A 20611-nucleotide genomic window follows, 5' to 3' on the forward strand; every position below is an offset into this window, starting at 1 on the left:
GATCGGTAGAGACGTGCATCATATTTTTACAGTGATAGTGTGCTTGCTGTGCAGGGGGGGCGGGGCAGTGATCGGTGAGTTTTAACGTGAAGCATGGATGGAGCATGAGAGAGAGAGAGAGAGAGAGAGAGAGAGAGAGAGAGAGAGAGAGAGAGAGAGAGAGAGAGAGAGAGAGAGAGAGAGAGAGAGAGAGAGAGAGAGAGAGAGAGAGAGAGAGAGAGAGAGAGAGAGAGAGAGAGAGAGAGAGAGAGAGAGAGAGAGAGAGAGAGAGAGAGAGAGAGAGAGAGAGAGAGAGAGAGAGCGCATCACCATGCTGGAGGACCGAGAGCCGTGGACTCAGTGCGCCGCAGCCTCTCCAAACACCTGCGCGCCTGGCATGAGCGGCGGCGTCCCGGCGATTCCCGCGGAGCGCTGGTGGTGACTTTCCATGCCAAAGATCCAGTCCGGGATCTATTACACCGTTGCCCGGGATGGAGTCGTTGAACGGATCCGACGCGTTCACGGTGATCCACCTGAATTCCTCCTGGACTCTGGAGCGTGGATACTCCTCGGCAGCGGTCGCGGGCATCGCCGCTCTCGTGAGTTTCCTCATCCTGTTCACCGTTGTTGGAAATATACTGGTGGTCATCGCGGTGTTGACGAGCCGAGCGCTCAGAGCCCCACAGAACCTGTTCCTGGTGTCCCTGGCCACCGCGGACATCCTGGTCGCCACCCTGGTAATGCCGTTTTCCCTGGCGAACGAACTCATGGGCTACTGGTATTTTGGGAAAGTTTGGTGTGGCATCTACTTGGCTTTGGATGTTTTGTTCTGCACTTCGTCCATTGTTCATCTGTGCGCAATAAGCTTGGACCGGTACTGGTCGGTTACGCAGGCGGTCGAGTACAACCTGAAGCGGACTCCTAAACGCGTCAAGGGCATCATAGTGATTGTTTGGCTCATATCTGCGTTTATATCCTCGCCTCCTCTCTTATCTATTGACAGCAATAATGAGATGAGCGCTCAGCCTCAGTGTGAGCTGAACGATGACACCTGGTACATCCTGTCCTCCAGCATGGCCTCCTTCTTTGCCCCCTGTGTGATCATGGTCCTGGTGTACATTAGGATTTACCAGGTAGCCAAAACCAGAACCAGAACCATGTCGGAAAAGGTTCCCAGGCCAGACGGCGTTACGGAGAACGGCCTGACCAAAGCCTCCTCTCCTTTCCACGGGGAGACAGAGAACGGTCACTGTCAGTGTCCGCCAACGCCCAGCCAGCGCACCGTCACCATCCAGCAGACGGAGGATGCTGACATGGAGGACAGCTCCTCCTCAGAGGGCAAAGGTCACAGCAAACCCCAGCACATCAGCACAAAGACAGTCCAGACGGCCGGCCAGAAGAAGAGCACTGCCCCCCCGAAACATTCCAGCCGCATCTCCAGAGTCAGCAACAAATCCATGGACCTCTTCGCTTCCAGGAGGAAACGCCGGCGGAGCTCCGTGTCGAGGAAGAAGGTCTCCCAAGCCAGGGAGAAGAGGTTTACCTTCGTCCTGGCTGTGGTCATGGGGGTCTTCGTCCTGTGCTGGTTCCCCTTCTTCTTCAGCTACAGCCTGTACGGCCTGTGTGGGGACCCGTGCAAGATCCCCCAACCTCTCTTTAAGTTCTTCTTCTGGATTGGTTACTGCAACAGCTCCCTCAATCCGGCCATCTACACCATCTTCAACCAGGACTTCCGCCGCGCCTTCCAGAAGATCTTGTGCAAGTCGTGGAAAAAGTCCTTTTAGGCGCCGAGCGGAACTACTGTGGCACCGTGACAATCTTAAAGGAGACATCCCAGTGAATATAGAGCGTGTCGTGTCCATTACTGCCACTTGTTACCTGCTGTTACGTGTCACTGTCCTGCTGTAATTCAAGTTCTCTACAGCCGTGCACCCCGAGCCCCCCGCTGGGTGTCTCCAGCTGCTGCTGCACTGTGTATTCCTGCTGCGATTACAGGCTTTTCCCTTTCACATTAGTGAGTGTCACTCCTAATACTGAAGTGTGCTGTATTGCTTTGTATTGTATCATCATCATCATCGTCATCATCATCATCATGCTCTCTGTGCATGATGAATTGTAAATCAGGGAAGCGACAAGTACGGGCACAGGTGTCTCTGCTCTAGACTTTAAAACAGGAAGAGTCAAGGAAATCGTACGCCTTTGCAAGTACCTGTGCGTGTGTGTGTGTGTGTGTGTGTGTGTGTGTGTGTGTGTGTGTGTGTGCGCTTATATGGCCACAAGTGACAGGTGTTGTAATTTCCCAGCTCATCGAGGTAATGGATAACACGGCAAACAGAAGCAGCAGAGACTTGGAGACGCAGAGATTTCTCCCTGATGCCACAAAGAGTATTTAAGGTCAAACTGCATTTATATGTGAGAATCTACCTCTGTTTTGTGGTTGACTTAAAGATAATAGCACAGGTGGAGATGTATTACGTTTCTAGCCAAATATGACACAATATGAGGAATGTCAGGATGCCCAGAAAAAGTAGGTGCAGGTGGATTTCAAATTAAAATCCAGCAGATGTTAACTAAGCCCAGACTGAGCTTTGAGTTTTCAGCTGAGCATTCTTTATTTGTTTGGAAAAAATGAACAGTTTTCGATAGGGAGATAATCGGTGATGATGGCATGATGGAGGTCAAAAAAGAAAGGCGTAGTGTGTGTGTGTTTGTGTGTGTGTGTGTGTGTGTGTGTGTGTGTGTGTGTGAATGTGTGTGGACGCTGACTGGTGTGTCGGTGACCTTTCGGTGCAACAGGTTTGATGTTGGACCTGGCTGCCCCGTAATCTAATATTCCCCACAGAGCCCCCGTGGGCAGGATGGAGGTGGAATTCAATTCCCCACGCCAAACTCTTTTCCCCTCAGCCAAAAAGCCATTTGTAACAGGTTACGACACCCATCTGCCGACGCTGCGAGTGCTGTTAGCGACCTCCACGACCCCCCCAGACCCTCCATAAAACAAACACAAACAAACAAACAGATGAAGACAGACACGCAGCCGAGACTTTGTTTGTGTGTGTGTTTGCATCATGACAAAAAGGATGAGGAGTGACAGGAAAAGTCATAGGGGGACGACAAAGACTAAGCAGGCATTGTGTGTGTGCAATGTGGTGATGTCATGATTATACAATACAGTATACAATCATATGCGGTTCATTAAAGCCTTTAAATTTGCACCTTCTTCTGTCCCGTCACTTTGCACAAGCACCACCACAGTGTCAATATTGGCTTTGTTTACCCAGATTATACAACAACAAAAGAGTCTGGAACCCAAAAAGCGTCCAAATGGCACAACGTGGACGAGTGGGAGGCTCTGAAGTGGATTACTTCACAAGGTCAAAAAGTGGGGATTGACAAAGCGAAACTGCTTTTGGTGTGGTGTTATTTTGGTAAATAAACCAAAGTAAATAAAAAGGTGTTAAGCTCCGTATTAACCCCTGAGAGTCTCAGGGAAAGCAAACAGGCTTTGAGAGGGTTTCTGATTGATTGCAGAGACTTAATCTCTACTTTGCCAGATGCGGCGAGTCGACACTAAGAATAAAATCGAAGACAAACAACTTATGCCTCTGTTGGATTGAAATCAAGATGAAAACACATTTTTTTTGAAGTTCCAAGCAAATGACAAGGTTACAGAAAACACAGTAGACACCTGATTTATGCTTATAAAGTGGAACTATGTGTTTGTTTGGATTCAGCAAACAGAAATATGACATATTTACGCCCTAAACTTCTTATTTTCTTGTCATGTCTTGTTTTTTTGTGCTCCTCTGACATATCTGCCCTGTGCCGACGCCATCTATCTTTCTGGTGTGTATTTGGTGAGAGATGCTAGACGTTCAGAGTGCCTCTACACCTGACTGGCCTCAATTTGCTGCCAGACATCAGAGGCTGGCAGAGAAATTGGCTCTGGCCACCCTGTAGCAGCAGCAATCCCCCTGGAGCTCGGGTGTCCAAATGTATGTGGTCGCTCACACATTTGCTTAAGATGCAGGATCCTCCACAAACGCTCCAAACGCACACCAGAGGCCGTAAGAACGCATCGATCGGCTGCTTTGATGGCTTGGCTCTCTTTCCGGCGTGCAGTGTCTCGCCGTGTGATGAATACCTCCAGCTGCTGTCTCTCTGCCTGCCACTTAACGAAAGAGGAGCTCACGGAAAGAGAGAGTGAGAGAGAGTGAGGTTGACTCGACTGGAGATAAGATTGCAGTTTCCTCGAGAGTTTCTCTTCAGCCCCGACTTGCTTACTTGGACTTAGAGTGTAAACAAGGCCTCGGTGCTGCGTCCTACCACAGAAGCCTCTCAAACACATCAAACACATGGGCGATTGGTGCTATATTCCTTGGACTTTTCCCAAATCCAGCACTTTCTGTATTGATTCAATGCAGGTTTCTGTTCCTCTGTCATGTCAGTGAAAACACATTTTCAAACAAAGGTGATTTTTCTGAGCGATTACGCCGCCTCGCTTTCATCATCTTGTGTTTATGGGGAACAACAGGTTTCCTCTGAAACCTGGGAGCTGGCGACCCCTAAACACCTCCCAGTCGCTTTTATTATTTTGTTTCCTCCTGCGAGCCCCTCCGTGAGGGAAGGCAAACTGCCAAAAGCGCGGCCTGGATCAACAGCTCCGCATCGCAAATCTGTTGCGAAACGCAGTTACAGCTGTTCAAATCCAATCAAGTATAATTGTGTTCTTACCATGGTAACAGTGTCCAACAATGTGGCGGGGCCTCTTTGTGGAGTGTAATTCCCAATTATGACAGCCTGGATGTGAAAGATGGGAAGTGCAGCGTTGTTTTTGTGATAATTGCTTGTGGAAGAAGTGAAGAGCAGAGGACACAAGGAAATGCAATCAATAATATTCATTAAGCTTGACACAACCAGTGATGTGTTTGGTCCAAAATTGGAACAGGATTTTGTTTGATGGACAAGAGGAAATATGTTTGAAATGTTTAAGATGTTGTTTGTCTCATTAACCTTGTGTTTATTGATGTCATAAGCTCATTCAAAGTGCTTTAAAGGATCGATTCAACTGATAAAACTGAAAACAAAGAGGATCAAAAAGAAGGTGAGCTGTTAAATTCAGAAAATGTTTCATCCCAACATTTAAGTTTTACTGTGACATCTGGTAAATGTTAACACAAACAGAAGAAAAGGACTCGTGAAGTTTTTTTCAGCAAATTACAAACAACACATAGTAAACAAACAGAGGTAAAAGAGCTTAGATCGACCGAGCCACGCCCCCAAAGCAGAACGTACCATCTTCTCAGGTAGGCACGGGGGAATTTAAGTTATATAAGCGTTTGTCATAATACAAGTTATACAAATGCACAGTAAGGAACGAAAAAAAGGATTTAATGTCGTTGTAAATGTCAAAGGGAAGCACAGAAAAACACGGATGAGCTAATTAGACTTCAATACACACTTCACTGAATTCAATCAGATCATCAGTCATGAAGAGACACAAAACGACACACAGCTGTTTTCAATGAAGCACTTGAACAGCAGAACTACACACTCTAAAGTAAAAATAATAATTCACAATTTCAGTCAAAAAGTCGTCGTTACCACAACAAACAAAACATCCCAACCAACAAAATCAATCATTTGACAGCACATTTGTGCGTAAACGTTAACAGGAAGCAATGAATTTGAGCTTTATCTAAAAACACCAATAACATTCTCAATTTTGACCTTGATAGTGTTTCCCGGCACAAATGACACACAAAAACAAGATGCTCTGCGGACAAAGAGCGACGTCTTTGTCCCAGTTGTGTCTTCTGTTCAGACTCTGTCCTTGGGTTTGAAAAGGCCTTACAAACCGACAGCTACAAGAGGGTACACTTGTCAAATAACTTGACTTTGCTGCTGCACTACAGTATAAATTGGCACAAAAATGAACAAAAACAAGTTATTCGACGACTGGCCGGACTACTTAAACTATTAAGAAAACATAAAAGCTCCCAATGCTGCTTTGGCCCCCAGCTGATCCTCTTCTTCTTGTTGATGACTGCAGTTGTGACTTAATCCGCTTTCGAATTTATTTCCATTCTTTTGTATTTGCCAAACTCCGTCTCAGCAAAGTCATATTTGCTCCAGTCGCTTCTTTTGCTCTCATTTCTCTCATTGCTGCTCCCTGTTAATCCATTCCTAATCTAAAATTACCTTTGCTTCATCAGAGGCCTTTTGTTGACTTGGGTTTTCCGTTTGCTTTACTCTGGACGAGCGCAAACGTCGTGCAAATGAGTTTCGAAGGGGCGAGATTGGGAATTAGTGCGAGAGTGCAGAGGAATTATGGCTGAATTTCGCTTCCCCCTCAGCTGCTTCACTGTTTCCTGCATTAATGGGAGCTGGGCTGCAGGATTTAGGGATTTGTGTTCATCTTCCATCAGAAGTTATTGCTGCTGAAAAAAACTGAAATTGAATATCCACTCAGCTGCCAATTTGAGTCTGTTTCTTCCACGTCATAATCACCATTTGGTCCCAAGACAGTGTGAAATATTTTGAGGTTTTTGCAGAGATTTTTGCATATTTTGAGGTGTGAGTCATCGTTCTGATGTAAATGTGAAAATCTGACGGAAAAAAAGCGGCACAAACTCTCTGCCAGAGAGAGACGAAGCAAGTAGGCAGCGGCATGTTGTGTTTTGTCCAAAGTGTTTGCGTTTGAGTGTGTGTGTGTGTGTTTGCACTAAAATAACTACGAAAAAAGACAAAAGTTGTGACTCATCCTTCAATAAATGAAAGAAATGAAATGAAGGAAGAATGAGGCTTAATCACAACCTTTCATCACAAGAAGAGTCTTGGGATTGCAACACATAATGAGCCAAAGTCGACAGAGAACACGACAGTTATTACGGAGGAGAAACTGAGACTCGATCCAGAGTTTGGGAGCTTTAGAAGGTTGTAAAATTTAATAACTTCACACGGTTTGTACCATGATTGGATATTCGACAGAGGAAACTCACGAGATGGAATATTTGCGTGAAATATTCCTCACACACAAACACAGAAAGATCATTTATACTTCTCACTGCAACTCATTTGAATAGCTTTGTAAGTTCCGGTTGGCTTGTTTGTTCAGTGGTCACTGCGGGGAGCTCACATCAAGAGCGGCCACTTCCTGTTCCGCTGTCAAAGCGATCAGGCGTTTCGTAGTTTCACACTGTCTTGTGACTTCCACCTGCACACTGCACTGAGTCAATCGACGAAAAGCCATATTTCTACTTTTGTGACATTGTCGTGTGTGTGTGTGAGGTTTTTGATGCCTGAGAAGCAGTTTTTAGTTTTGTTTCCGCTTCACAATGTAAAGATTGTTTATCACTGTAAGATGCATGAAACAGATGTAGCATATAATTGCTTATCGCGAGCTGTTTCAGGGAAAAGGCTGCATTAGTGATTCATCATATCAGCTGTTTTTCATCCCCCGCAACCTTAAATCAATCACAACAAATCATTACAACTTCACACGCAATTTCTATGAGGTCTCCCGTAAAGAAGGCAACAAATCCCCGGGCATTAGTGTACATATGGAAGGCATTGGAGAAGTTGTTAATGGATGCATGAAAGTGAGAGTGAGAGTGAGAGTGAACCCCCCCCCCCGAAGGCCCTCCAGCATTTGGTGTCCCATGGCTCCTTAATTAGTTGGACGGGGGTTTGAGACTTAGCAGACAAAGATTCAAGATGAAATTGCCTACAAAGCTCTGTGTGTGTGTGTGTGTGTGTGTGTGTGTGTGTGTGTGTGTGTGTGTGTGGGGACACGTCGGGTGATTGTGACCCAGGAGAAACAAGTCTGCCCACATTCTGCTATTCCATCCCGGAAAAGAAACAAACAAACAAACAAACAAATCTCAGCCTGTGTAACCTCGCCGTAACCTGGAATGGCGTCAATTTACATCGAGTGAAATTTCATTTCCTCCTCTAAAAAAAGCTCCCTGGCTGCATCGCCGGTATACTAGAAGCCATTACGGGCGTGCGAGGACCCGAGGAACATTGACAAGAGCCATAAAGCAGAGGAGAAAACGTCAGCTATTGTGTTACACGTTAAGTACTGGGCGTGATGGAAACGGCTCCCTGAAACGCTCACGCAGTTGCATCATTTTGGTGCATAACACAGCATGTTAAAGAGTAAATCTTTCATTTTCTAGACAGGATCAAATCCCTGCTGTTGACTTCCTCCCTTCCCGTAGAATTAAGTGTTCTCATTAGACTGATCAATGCCTCATGGCATTTGGACCATCCATGTCATCAGAGTGATCACTCAGCCATCCTGGCCGTTAATGCCAAATAATGTCAGAGTTTGCAACAACAAAGACACTCCCCAAGCTAATTGCGATGATATCTCACTCCTGACTATCTCCCATTTCTCAGCATGATCGATTGAAGACATTAATCGACTGATTTGGGTGATCAAAGAGGAGTCAGACTAATTGACATTTGACCCAGCAAGCCGTTGACTCGCTTCATCACGTAACCTCTCTCTCTCATCACTGTGGGGTCGAAACACCAGCAGTAAAAGAGCTTCATTGCTGTCCAGCGTTTAGACAGAGCCTGTCGTCTGGGAGTCTACGGTGCTTGTAGCCTCAGGAGAGGAGCCATTATTCGTGATCCTGCCTCAGCTTATCTCCGCAAATCCTCGCAGCGCACCTCACAAAGGTCACCCCAAGGACGGCGGTGGCAGTTCTGACAAAAGGGACAGATTCTTCTTCTTTGATGGTCACTGATTGGGCGTGTTTGGCTTCAGCATGCATGGTTTCAGAGACCTGGCGTATTTCTCAGGTTCTTTACCTCATGCATTATATAATGGCCAAACTTGCACTGTGTGTGTCAGGTTAGGAAGACGCTGGTGAATAATTTAGCAGCGGAGAAAAGAGCAAGACAAGGTCTAGGTGGAGAATCTGCACCCATGACTGTGAGTGTGACCAATCACAAGTTTGGGGACAGATGCAGTCTTTAATTGCACTCTTTGTGTTATATATGTATATTAAACAATTCAAAGCTAGTTCCAGTATCTAAATAAAATGATATAAAGCCTTCAAATTGAAGCAGTGAGGCATTCACTGTCTGAGCTGATCGAGCTGATAATCCATACAGACAATATACCTGTGTTTTATGCGATGAGAGGTTCTGCGGCGTCCAGCAGTGTGGAGAGTGAAGACAGCTGCAGGCGATGCAAATGAGCGAGTCTAAGCTGGACCCCCAGGAACACCGGAGCTCACGGGGAGAACTCCACCCGCATACAGATTAACGGTGTAAAATCTGGCTCATTTGCATAGCGATGGAAGTTTTTTTTAACCGTGTACTATTATTATTATTTCACTCAATGCACAAGAACCCGAAGCTGCTCTGAATGACTAATTTGATTTGATAGGTTGGGTGCTCTGTAATGAATTAAGTTGTACATTATGCACAGCGGCCTCGCAGCACTCGCCGCGTCCCCAGCCTGTCGTGCATAATTACCACGAACTGCTCCTCTTAATTTACACTCCATTTAATGGCGTTGATTCCATGGAGACAAATGCTGCTTCAGTCGTGCCACAGAATCGCTGGTCTCTGTGAGGCTGCCTCGTGGGTGAAGTGTGTTTGGGTCCATGTCCAGCTCAGTTTGGACAACACTGACCTCTAGTGACTGAGTTTAGAAAGTTTAATGAGTTCTTGTCATTTAAGCCGAATTAGATGCCAAACCTCCCAAAATTAGACCTAAAAGGATGTTGAAGTTTTCAGACAAAAAAATGTATTTGGTAGTTGTGGGGTACTCACAATTAATGCATTAACAATGAAGAGGAAGAGAAAACTAATTTTACTCTTTTTGGTCGATGAAGCTTTCTCCTTTTCATCAAATTGAATTATCTATTAATGAACTTCCCATTGATTGGGTTTTGGATTGACCTGAGACTCTACAGCCTCTCCGTGCAGAGAGGAACGACTATCACAAAACATGGAACACTGGAAAACTGTGTGATGAATATTTCGATTGATTCTTCATACGATATTTCAATCTAAATTACATTTACTTAGTTGACGTGTCCAATTCGAGTTGGAGCTACCTATAAATTATTTTATTGTAACACTGCCATCTAGTGAGAAATAATAGGTGTTACAAGGAAGAACAGGCAGTGTAAACGAAGACATTTTAAACTACTGTAACAAATATACCAAAATACTTGATTATGCGCATTTGTACCAGCTCGAACTAGTGTTTGTCACACGATACTGATATAAAATGTAGGATTTTGTGCTCTATGTGTTTAATATAACGTGAAGTACAAATGTATTCCTGTATTTCTTTTCTTCTTGGAATCTCTGTCGTTTAGTTGTCGAGATGGGAAATTGCGCATTGCTGCCCTCTTCTGGCTGCTGCTGGTAGTGCTAAACCTCTGTGCCTCTCTCCATTTGTTACCAACTGCAGCATATTCCAGACTGTACTTTGTTTACGTGTTTAGATATAATGCATATATTTCAAATGTTGTATGGCTGATTTAATTTATGTTTTTTATTTATTTCATGTGCTTAAACGTGTAGATCTGCACAGTTCACAAGAGTATTTCTTTGGCTCCTTTGGGTTGTGACTCACTGTGCTTGAATCCTGGGTACATAAAAAACGAATCAAATTCAGCAATCAGCACAGTTTGGATCTCATTAAGTGATATAATCCAGCAGCAGCAGGCTCAGCCAGCGCACATCAAAGTTACTTTTTCAATTCTTTTTCTTCCACTGGACTCAAGCAGCAGATTATAATAAGTGGACTTTTGAAAAGAGCTGCAGGCTTTCACACAAACTGCTTCAATAAATCCCTCTGAATACTTCACATTTGCCAATTTCTTTCATGTCACTAAACTACTAACACACACAAGATCACAAACAAAAAGGTGTGTGTGTGTCTGTCTGTCTCTCTCTGTGTGTGTGTGTGTGTGTGTGTGTGTGTGTGTGTGTGTGTGTGTGTGTGTGTGTGTGTGTGTGTTGTGTGTGTGTGTGTGTCTTTCCTTTTTCAAGAAAATGTTTCTTTTTGTTGATTCCTTGGGTTCTCTGTAGAAACTTCTGGGCAAAACAAAAGTTATTAACTTGTAAGTACTTCCACATGATGGTTTGTTATTATTGCATAAGGTGGAGCATTACAACAGAAAGCCTTAAGTGTATTACTCATCTAACAATACTTTTCAGATACTTTCATGCTGCTTTTCATTAATCGACATTTTCTGTGGAATTAAACCTGGAAGTCCTATTTCTAAATGATGAGTTTGTTTCTCTTTTCACGTCTTATCACTTGTTTTTGTTATAGGGTAATATATAAAATAAAGCTAGTTTGTAACAAAACGTGTCTTTTTGAAAACTTAAGATTCCAATCACTATATCTTAACAAGAATTATTTTATTTTTTTACAGAAAAGATTGACAAGTAAGGTGAATTAAATCCCATCTTAGATTTTCCTATTTCCAAATTAAAAGCTGTGCAGGTTTCACGTACACGTACACACAACCGGGGTTCTCTCCGCTTTTCCAACAACAAAGCAAGCATAATTATTTAAAATAACTTTCTAAAATATCAAATTTCTTGTCAAAAGAGTCGTATTATTGTACTATTCCTTTTTTTATTTTTTTATTTTTTTTTATTTCTCTAGTCAGTGCAGCGTAAAACCGTATCCGCACGTGTACTTTTAAATTAAAAAAACATTATAATTACTATATTAACTGGATAAAAGTAATAAATTGTCGTCGTTTTTGTGACCTGGTTTATATGGATTTTGTGTTAATAGGACAATATTTGAAAGCGTTAGCCTAAGGGGAAATATCCCACATTTCTAAAAGTCAATAAAGTGATTCCATCTGCATGTTTAGATGATGCGAAAATGCGTTTTTACATGGAGATTAGTCACGTTTTATTTAAGAAAAAGTCTGAAATGTACTTAAATTAGTAAATAGGAGTTCTGTGTCGTCTCACTGTCGGGGTTGCAGGTTAGATTCCCGGCGCAGCCGTGGCCAGACACTTGCGTGACAAGATCCGGAGGACTTTGTGTCCTGCAGGCGAAAACATTAAAGCGACTCTTTCATCTTTCATGGCGCTGCTGGTTTGTGCTGCATTTATGTTTAATCATATCAGATGGAGCTCAGACTCCACAGGGACGGAGCGAGGGGGTGGGGGGGTGGGGGCGGCAGACAGAGAGAGGGGTTAATGCACAATATTTGTTATTATTGCTTCAAAATATCTGAGGGAGAAAAGGGAAGAAAAAGTTATATTTTTATGATGTAAAACTCTCTTCTATTATTTTTTATATCATTCATTCATTTAGAATTTTTTTAGGTTATTTAATAAAATAATAATATCCAAACCATCTCTTTCGCTGGATTTCATTATTACTATTATTATTATTATTATTATTATTATTATTATTATTATTATTATTATTATTTATTTATTTATTTATTTTTCAAAAAATAGTTACAGATGTTGACCAGGATTTATTTTTGTCTGTGTGTGTATTTCATTGTTTTTATTAATAATAAAATTGTATGAAATATGTGTAGCATTCCAGTTTGAAAATAAACAAACAGAAACCAAAACTGGCCCATCAACTCCCAACAAGTTCAAATCCTATATCCAGTATATTTATATATTTCCTGTGCTTGTGCAAAGTACAGACAAAATGGGATAATATTGAACATTTTTAAAAAATATTTCTAACAAATAATGTTTTCCCTATAGATGAGTAAGTGTCCTTGCTTGTTATGTGTAATAGAATTGTACAGTGAAGAGGCCTGACTGCAGCTCTAATAGCCTGAGCCGTGCAGATCCTTCAGGGCCATGATTTATTGAAAAATACTGAGTGTGTGTATAAGCTAATATGGCAGAAGTGCTTTGACCTTGGAGGGCAGCGCACTCTGCAGTGAGCTTGCTTCCTCCAGCACTCCTCTTCTTTCTCACGCGATTCCTCCTTCATGCAGTCGGTTACTTTGAGTTTAAGTGTAAAAAGGCTAAAAACGTTGAAGCTCTGGGTCTGTTAATGTGCTTGTTTGGGTTTGTTTCCTCCCCTAGTGATGATTTAGCAGAGATTATCTCAAGAATCAAGTGCTATGTTAACATCTGACCCCATGGTTCCTGGAACAGACATTAGTGGACTATAGGGGAGCCCATCTAGGGGCGGACACTGACTGTTGGCTCATTGATCTGATGGCCCATAAGCTTCAGGTATTTGTGCTGGGCCTGTAATCCATCAGAAGAGCTCTTTCATTCCTCAATCCCGAGAGACGAAACAAGCTTCCAGTGTAGGTGTGTCGTACCTGCTGCACTTATCTGGTGGGATTAACTGAGATCGCTTTAAAGGGCCGCAGATTGTTGGAGACTCATTAAGTTTGGTGCAGCATTTTTGTATTTTTGGGGGTCTGAAGTGTAATTCTCCAAGTTGTGAGGTTTGAAGAGGGAGAGGGGGCAGGGATGTGAGGCATGATGGCTCTAATGTGCTTAAAACATCAAACCTTTCCTCTGCCTTTGTACTGAACTGACAAGCCGGCCCTAACAGGGGTTAATTTGCCGTTGAAGGGTTAAACAAACAGGCATTAATAGTTTATTCCGAGTGAGAAGTTAAAGGTTTCTGAAGCTCAGTCTGGAGTTCAGAAAAAATCATAACGAACAAAATCAAACAGAGGTTGGTTTTGTTAACAGGAGGCTTTTTTTGTTAATGACGAAACCAAACATCTCCCAGAATTCCTTTTGGTTTGTTCGGTTGAAGTGGGCTCAGGGTGCACTGAGGTGAGCGCTAATGGGATTTAGGCTGGAGAAGTATGTGTCAATTTGGATGGTTGTAAGCTGGATTGTTCGTTTTGGGCAAGAATAATACATAAGGTTAAGAAGTGCTCTCTTATCTGACTCATCTGATGTAAAGTTGCGTTGAAAATCAAAGCTGAGATGTAACGTTTGGAATAAGGAAGAGGAGGAGATGGAGGAGTCTTCAGTGGCTCCTCGCTCCATGTGGCGTTCAGGCTCCTTCCGGTTGACCGCCTCTGTTCGGGGGGCAACCTAACCTTGTTGACCTTATACACACTATTGCATTATGGGCCGTGGCTTTGACCTCAGCAGTTTGCGTCGCCCGTAGTGTAGAAAGCACAAGAGCACACACTGCTAATGATGCAACATCTGGAGGAGGAGGAGGAGGAGGAGGAGGAGGAGGAGGAGGATGATGAAGGGTTTGGTATGGATCAGAATAATCAAGCCGAGAGACGAGGTAAGAGTTTTGGATGAGAGGAAGATCAATAATGAAACCCAAAGTGGTGAATAATCATTACCACAAAGCACAAAGGAAAGCTTACACACTGATCTCAAACCAAAGTGTGATTCAGAGACTTTAAACATCTCACTGTGATTCTGAATATTCAAGGTCAAGCTTTTTCACAGCATTAAACCTGACTCATAAGGCTCCGTTGCCAAAATAGATTAAGCCGTCTGGCAAGAGAGGAAGCCTTGGTTGGCACGGCGACATGAGTGTATTTCTGTGAGCTGCTTCCACGCCAACACAGAAACGCGTGGAGACATCACAAGAAGAACGCAGAAGAAAGCAGAATAAAGCATCTTTGCATGCACAACAATGATTTGGCCCTCGATGCAGTTCCTGCAGCAACAGGAAGTGAGGTCATTTAAAGTAATTGCTCCAGCTTTGATCAAGTTTCTTCTCACCTCCTCCTGACTTCATGAGCCCATTGACCAATCATTTAGGCTCCTGTGGACATTTAAATGACCTTTGCCCAATTTTGGCTGTTTGAATTTCGACAGATATTGTCTCTTTAAATAAATTTGCATGCATATTAAATATGAGTCCCCCCCCCCCCCCCCCCCCCCCACCTCCCCCTGTCTGTTCCACTCAGGATTACCTCTGTTTTCACCGATTACTTACTTGCAAAGTCAATTTAGTGGCACAATAGTGAAGGATTGTAAGAAGAATTGTTGGCTTTAGGCAGTTCCTCTGTGAACACAAGCAGCTTGTTGTTCCAAGGATTTCACAACCTGGCAGATTATTCCTCTGTTTGGGAATATTCGTTAGTCCTTTGTTTTGGTTCATTTCTTGGAAAAAGTAGCAGGAAAAAAAAGTAGGAATGTTCTAAGCGTTTATTCAGATGAACATAAGCCTTTAGTAATGTTTCAATCCGATTACAACTACAAACAGACTGAGCTTTTACTCCACGGCTCACAGATTCAAAGCTGACTAAACATTTTCCAACATAATTAACTTAAAGCTGGAGCGCTGTCAGGCTCTGGATAAAGGAAACTTCCACAGATATTTGGGATGGTGCGGAAATATAACATGGAAGCATCAATTTGAACTTTCTGCACAAAAATTGACCAATTGGGTCTTTAAGGAATATCACAAAGCTGATTGACTAATTGGAATGCTGAGAGGGAGATCATATTAAGACAGCTCATCCATGCTTACTGGATAAGGAAATACAATATTTGCAAACAAATTGAAAAAAGTGGTTTTAATATGAATTATTGTGAGAAATACAATAAAAATAAATAAAAACTAACCCTAACCCAGGAAAAAAGGAAATAACAGCTGATATAAAACCCATATGCAACACAGAGTGTGTGTGTGTGTGTGTGTGTGTGTGTGTTGCTCTCCTTGGAACGATGGAAGAAAATACTTCCATCGTTATTTCATCATCATCACCATGATCAATTTTATGGTAAAGTAACCACTCAATCAGTTGTTCAGGGAGTATTTAGTGAGGTAAACATAAACATCTTGGCTTGTGTAATAACAGTCTGATATAAAGTCAGAGTGCATGGACAGATGTAACCAATAGGCGGTACTGTGTCATGCATCCTCCATCTTCAGCCTCAGGACAACACTGGACCTCGGCTTTCTCCTTTGCATAATTGACCTAAATCCAACATCCCTGCGGTCCCTCAAGGCGGACACACACGTACACACACACACACACACACACACACACGCACACAGTAAACAGGAGAGGATTTTGTCGCGCCATCCTCCGTTTCTTCCTGGAATAATTCCGTCCCCACGGTTGAAACCAAACGCGGAGTTCCAGTCTGGATCGCTGTTCGCACGCATGGATTGTGTTTGTGTTGTTTACACCGAGCTGAAGACATTCCCGACGGGAAACACGAAGCGTTCTGTGGAATGATTGAATACTACATATCAGTGAAAAACAAACGGTGGATCGCGGGTTGGTGAAAGAACTGAAAACGTCAATATGCTGGACGATAAAGCCCCGGAATCGAACCGCTGTCCCCCTCCTCCTCCTTCCTCCAGAGATTCATCTTTTTATATTGAGAACTTACTGAGAACTTCACGCAGGGCGCCATGTGAGGAGCAGGGGGAGACCAAAGTCACCGTCCACGGACTAATATCCTCTCCGGACGCTGACTGGTGCAGGACATCACCCATCTCACCGGCCGGCATCTCAACAAGTGAGTCAGTCCGACTAATGCGCTTGTATGTCCAACAAGAGGTTAAAGTATCGTGTTGAGCGTTTAACTCGGTTCTGTTTGTATTTTATATGGTGGATAATGTGAATTAAAGACAACACATCAGCATACAGTGAGACCATCCCGCGCATAAAAGTGTACGATCGTCACTTATCAGGGATAGACCAGCAGTGACCATTACGCACGGAACACTGCGTACGTAAAAACCTCTAACTCCAATACATGAACCTGTCGTCCATTCATATTTGCGCTACACACACACACACACACACACACACACATACACACACACACACACACACACACGGTGCGTAATTGTCTTCAAATATGTGAGGCAGTAGTCGAGTGGGTAGAGCTTCCGCTTCAGACCCGGAGGGTTGCCGGTTCGAGTCCCTGCCGAGGTGCCCCTGAGCAAGGCACCGAACCCTCAATTGCTCCCCCCATTGCAAAAACAACAACCATCTGCGAAGGGTGGTAATATAATGTAATGTAAGTCGCTTTGGATAAAAGCGTCTGCCAAATGATCGTAATGTAATGTAAAATGTTGCCTGTGTGTTTTTGTGTGTCAGGCCCACAGCACAGGAGCTACAAGAGGGAATCACCAACTTCAAAGAGACAGGACAGCGACGGATCGGAGGAGAAAGGACACAGTTTGACGGACAGAGAGGAGGAGGAGGAAGAAGAGGAAGGGGAGGTGGAGGCAGAGGGGGAAGCGCGCTCCTCGTGTTCACCTCGAGAGGATAGAGGTGAGACAAAAAGATACAAGTGTTATAGTGAGTGTACAAATCATAAAAAAGCTCACATCTGCACAAGGGCGGTGACATTCTCACGCATGCGCTCTCCTCCTGAAACGTGGAAACCCTGTGACAGCACTGGCATCAGCGTTACCCTAGCAACAGAGATGGAGACTAAACACTTATTAGTTCATCTGATACACAAACTGTCCAAATGTCCAATATAAGTGATGGTCAAACTTTGTATGAAGGCCATAGAAATAAATTCATTGTATTTTAATATGTAATTTCTCAAGGTGCCACTTTCTAATAACACATCATTTATTTAACAATTAACTAATGGGTTTATAGATTGTTAATAAATAATTTACTCACACTTCGCAAATGAGTAATCAGCCATTAATGGGAGCGATTTCTGGGGTTGCCAGGTCAGAGAAAATGCATTTGGCTGGCAACATAATTGTGGAAAATCTTAATAAAATCTTAATAAATGAATGTCAGAACTTTTCATGAATATGTTTTCAAACAACAATAGATTTTACACAACCTGGCAACCCAAAAAATCTTATTAATGATCGTTACAGCTCTATTAAACATCAATTAATAGTTTATCAGGCACAAATGAAGCAATAGAATAGACCTGTTATAAACATTTTTTATTACAATCATGTCTACAAATATTTAACAACACAAGTAATGTAAATGTGTGCAGAGGCAAAAAACAACAACAACAACAACAACAATAAATACAAATGGTTACTTCAACAACAAGGAGAAAAAATAGGAATAATAAAAGTTAACACACACTATAGGTCAATTTAAGTCAAAGTGTCCATTTCTATCTAAAAATATATGTATGCTGTTGCCGGGACTAAAAAGTATTATATGATAAATGTGATATTCAACTTCTAAAAGACAAATGAGGCATTCATAATTTACGAGATACTTAAATGAAAACAATACTACACGAACGCGACTCATCGATTGTCATTGTTTCGGTCGCACCGTCCGGAATTGCATCCGGTTACGTTAAGTGACGAATCTCGCCTCTTCCTTCTCTCAGGTGACACCAAGAAGAAGAAGAAGAAGTTGAAGAAGAAGAAGCCGAAGAAGAAGAGCAGGACCGTGTTCAGCCGCAGTCAGGTGTTCCGGCTCGAGTCCACGTTCGAGTTAAAGCGCTACCTGAGCGGTTCGGAGCGCGCCGGACTCGCCATCGCGCTCCAGCTCACCGAGACGCAGGTGAAGATCTGGTTCCAGAACCGCAGGAACAAGTGGAAGAGGCAGCTCGCCGTCTCGGACCCGGAGGCCCCAGGCGCCGGCCCGTGGGTGCTTCGAGTCCCCGCGTTGTATCGCGATATCCCCGCGACCGGCTTGCCACAAGCGTCGCCACCCGTAGTCTGCTTCTCCAGCGCCGTTAACTACCCGCTTACCACCCGCTTCGCCCACACGCTGCCCTTTTTCCTGCCACAGCTGAGTGGCCTGCTGTGACTTTCAGAGGTGAAATCCCCGGATGTAATATACACCAAATTAATCAAATGAAGATGCTGCAGAAATCTCATGTGCGTCATTTTAGGGCTGGGCTGCATTTAATGAAGGACATTAACACATGTGAGATCATACATGCCAGGACGGATCATTGTGTGTCTTTTGTTATACAGCACATATTTGTTATTTAATTATTCTGTATTTAAATAGATTTCTTTTGTACACTACTATCTTCACATGTGAATAAAATGGCTTATTATTCGCAGATTTCTTTGTGGTTCCTTAATGACAACACAACTTTTTTTTGCCATATTTGCTGCATGTTTGTATCCATGTAGGTGTGTTTAACAGTGAGTATTTCCATGGGACCTACGGGTTTATGGCGTAAATTAAATTTTAGACTTAAGTTTTGAGTAGCACTTTAACTTCACTCAGTAACTCTTGCCTTTTGATTACAAACTTTGTTTGGCACATAAACCATTGTTTGGTTCCTCAGCTATAGAAATCTGTGAAATTGTCATAAATTGTGTCTCAGATTTCTGACGATAATATCCCTCAAAGTTACATATTCCGAAAATCTCTTCAATGACCTCATCGTGCATATCAAGCGTCCCTAAACTCTGCTCGACCCAGAGGTTGAGAAACTCTCCAGTCAAACCTTTCAGTATGTTTAATTTATAGGGTCTTAAAGTGCGTTACGGGACCAGGAGTGGGTTTTGGTGACAGGAAAGGCGTTTAATGCCGCAATATGGCAGCCAGACGCGATTCTGCATCCCGCCCTCATCTGCCCCACAACCTCACCAATCAAAAGCTGCTAAACCGCGCTCTTCCGGTTTGGTTGACGGCGCAGCGGCTCATCTGGCCGCTAGTCGCAGCCGCGGAGCGATGGTTCTTGGAGCGTCCCAAGGCGTCGGTGTGTCGGGACTGTCGGTGGAGCAAATGCAATGCCTGGGAATATGAGCAAAGAGGACGCGCAGCCGCCTCCGCCGCCGTCGTGCCGGGCCGCGTCCCTGACGTTCACCATCGACAACATCCTCAACCTGAAGCAGCACGGCGGGAAGTTTGATGCCAAGGAGAAGCCGGAGAGAGGATGTAAACACGGGATACAACCGCGGTGCGGCGAGGCGTGGGACGTCCGGAGGAGGGATGAGACAGAGGAGACAGGTAACCAAGGACTTCACAAACCGAATCAAGCACATCTGAACCAAAGCTTTACAATTAAATCACTTCATCTGCTCAAGATGAAACGTCGCTATATGTGTTTACAGTCAGAATTCCATGATATGATGTGATGTAGATTGACCATGGCTCAGCCGAGTCTTCGTTTTACGCACATTTTACGCAGAGTTTAAGGGGATAAGAGGTTTAAAAGTACGTTGTGTCGCTTGTTTTCCATAGCGGACACGGAGCCTAGAGTGCAAGGTGCGGACCGCGGGGAAAACACCCCAACGCTGACCGCCAATTCCCGTCCCGGCGCGCCAAATGCGCACAGCACCGAGGACATCTCAGATCAGCAGAAGGACGCGGAGGAGTCCAAATCCGCGGTGAAGAAAAAGACTCGCACCATCTTCTCCAAGCGACAAATCTTCCAGCTGGAGGCCACGTTCGACATGAAGCGCTACCTGAGCAGCTCGGAGCGGGCGTGTCTGGCCAACTCGCTGCAGCTCACCGAGACCCAAGTCAAAATCTGGTTTCAGAACCGGCGCAATAAGCTCAAGAGGCAGCTGTCCTCGGACATGGAGGGGCCCCTGGCCACGGAGCCCTTCGCCGAGGCGGGGAAACACGTGCAATTACCGGGTTTTTACAAAGACAGCAGCCTCCTGGGCGGATGCTTGTTACCGGTGCCTTTCCCCGTCATGTATCCGACCGCGAACGCTGCTGCGCCTTACATCTGCTTTTCCAACACTGGTAAATATTTTGGCCTGTTTGACGCAGACGGATGA

General features: G+C 44.0%; 2 protein-coding genes across 2 annotated transcripts; both read left to right on the plus strand.

Moving 5' to 3' along the window:
* Nucleotides 1-470: 470 nt before the first annotated feature.
* LOC143009441 (alpha-2 adrenergic receptor-like) lies at nucleotides 471-1763 on the plus strand. The gene has a single exon (XM_076161487.1). It carries the CDS (start codon nucleotides 471-473, stop codon nucleotides 1761-1763), a length of 1293 nt encoding a protein of 430 aa, XP_076017602.1.
* A 15804-nt stretch (nucleotides 1764-17567) lies between these two features.
* Nucleotides 17568-20611, plus strand: LOC143007932 (uncharacterized). Its single transcript, XM_076159437.1, has 4 exons — nucleotides 17568-17611; nucleotides 18323-18667; nucleotides 19576-19832; nucleotides 20067-20611. Exons 1-4 carry the CDS (start codon nucleotides 17568-17570, stop codon nucleotides 20609-20611), a joined length of 1191 nt encoding a protein of 396 aa, XP_076015552.1.

Source organism: Genypterus blacodes, unplaced genomic scaffold (genome assembly GCF_046128005.1).
Source record: "Genypterus blacodes isolate CSIRO-AG114 ecotype Tasmania unplaced genomic scaffold, CSIRO-AGI_Gbla_v1 ptg000011l_1, whole genome shotgun sequence".
Lineage (NCBI taxonomy): Eukaryota > Metazoa > Chordata > Actinopteri > Ophidiiformes > Ophidiidae > Genypterus > Genypterus blacodes.

Excerpts from the sequence above, each read along its gene's own strand:
- LOC143007932 (XM_076159437.1), top strand. The coding sequence starts at position 17,568 with ATGAGTAATCAGCCATTAATGGGAGCGATTTCTGGGGTTGCCAG. Across the intron at positions 18,668-19,575 it reads CCACAGCTGAGTGGCCTGCT|GCGTCGGTGTGTCGGGACTG; the intron begins GTGACTTTCAGA and ends GAGCGTCCCAAG. Across the intron at positions 19,833-20,066 it reads GGATGAGACAGAGGAGACAG|CGGACACGGAGCCTAGAGTG; the intron begins GTAACCAAGGAC and ends TGTTTTCCATAG.
- LOC143009441 (XM_076161487.1), top strand. The coding sequence starts at position 471 with ATGGAGTCGTTGAACGGATCCGACGCGTTCACGGTGATCCACCTGAAT.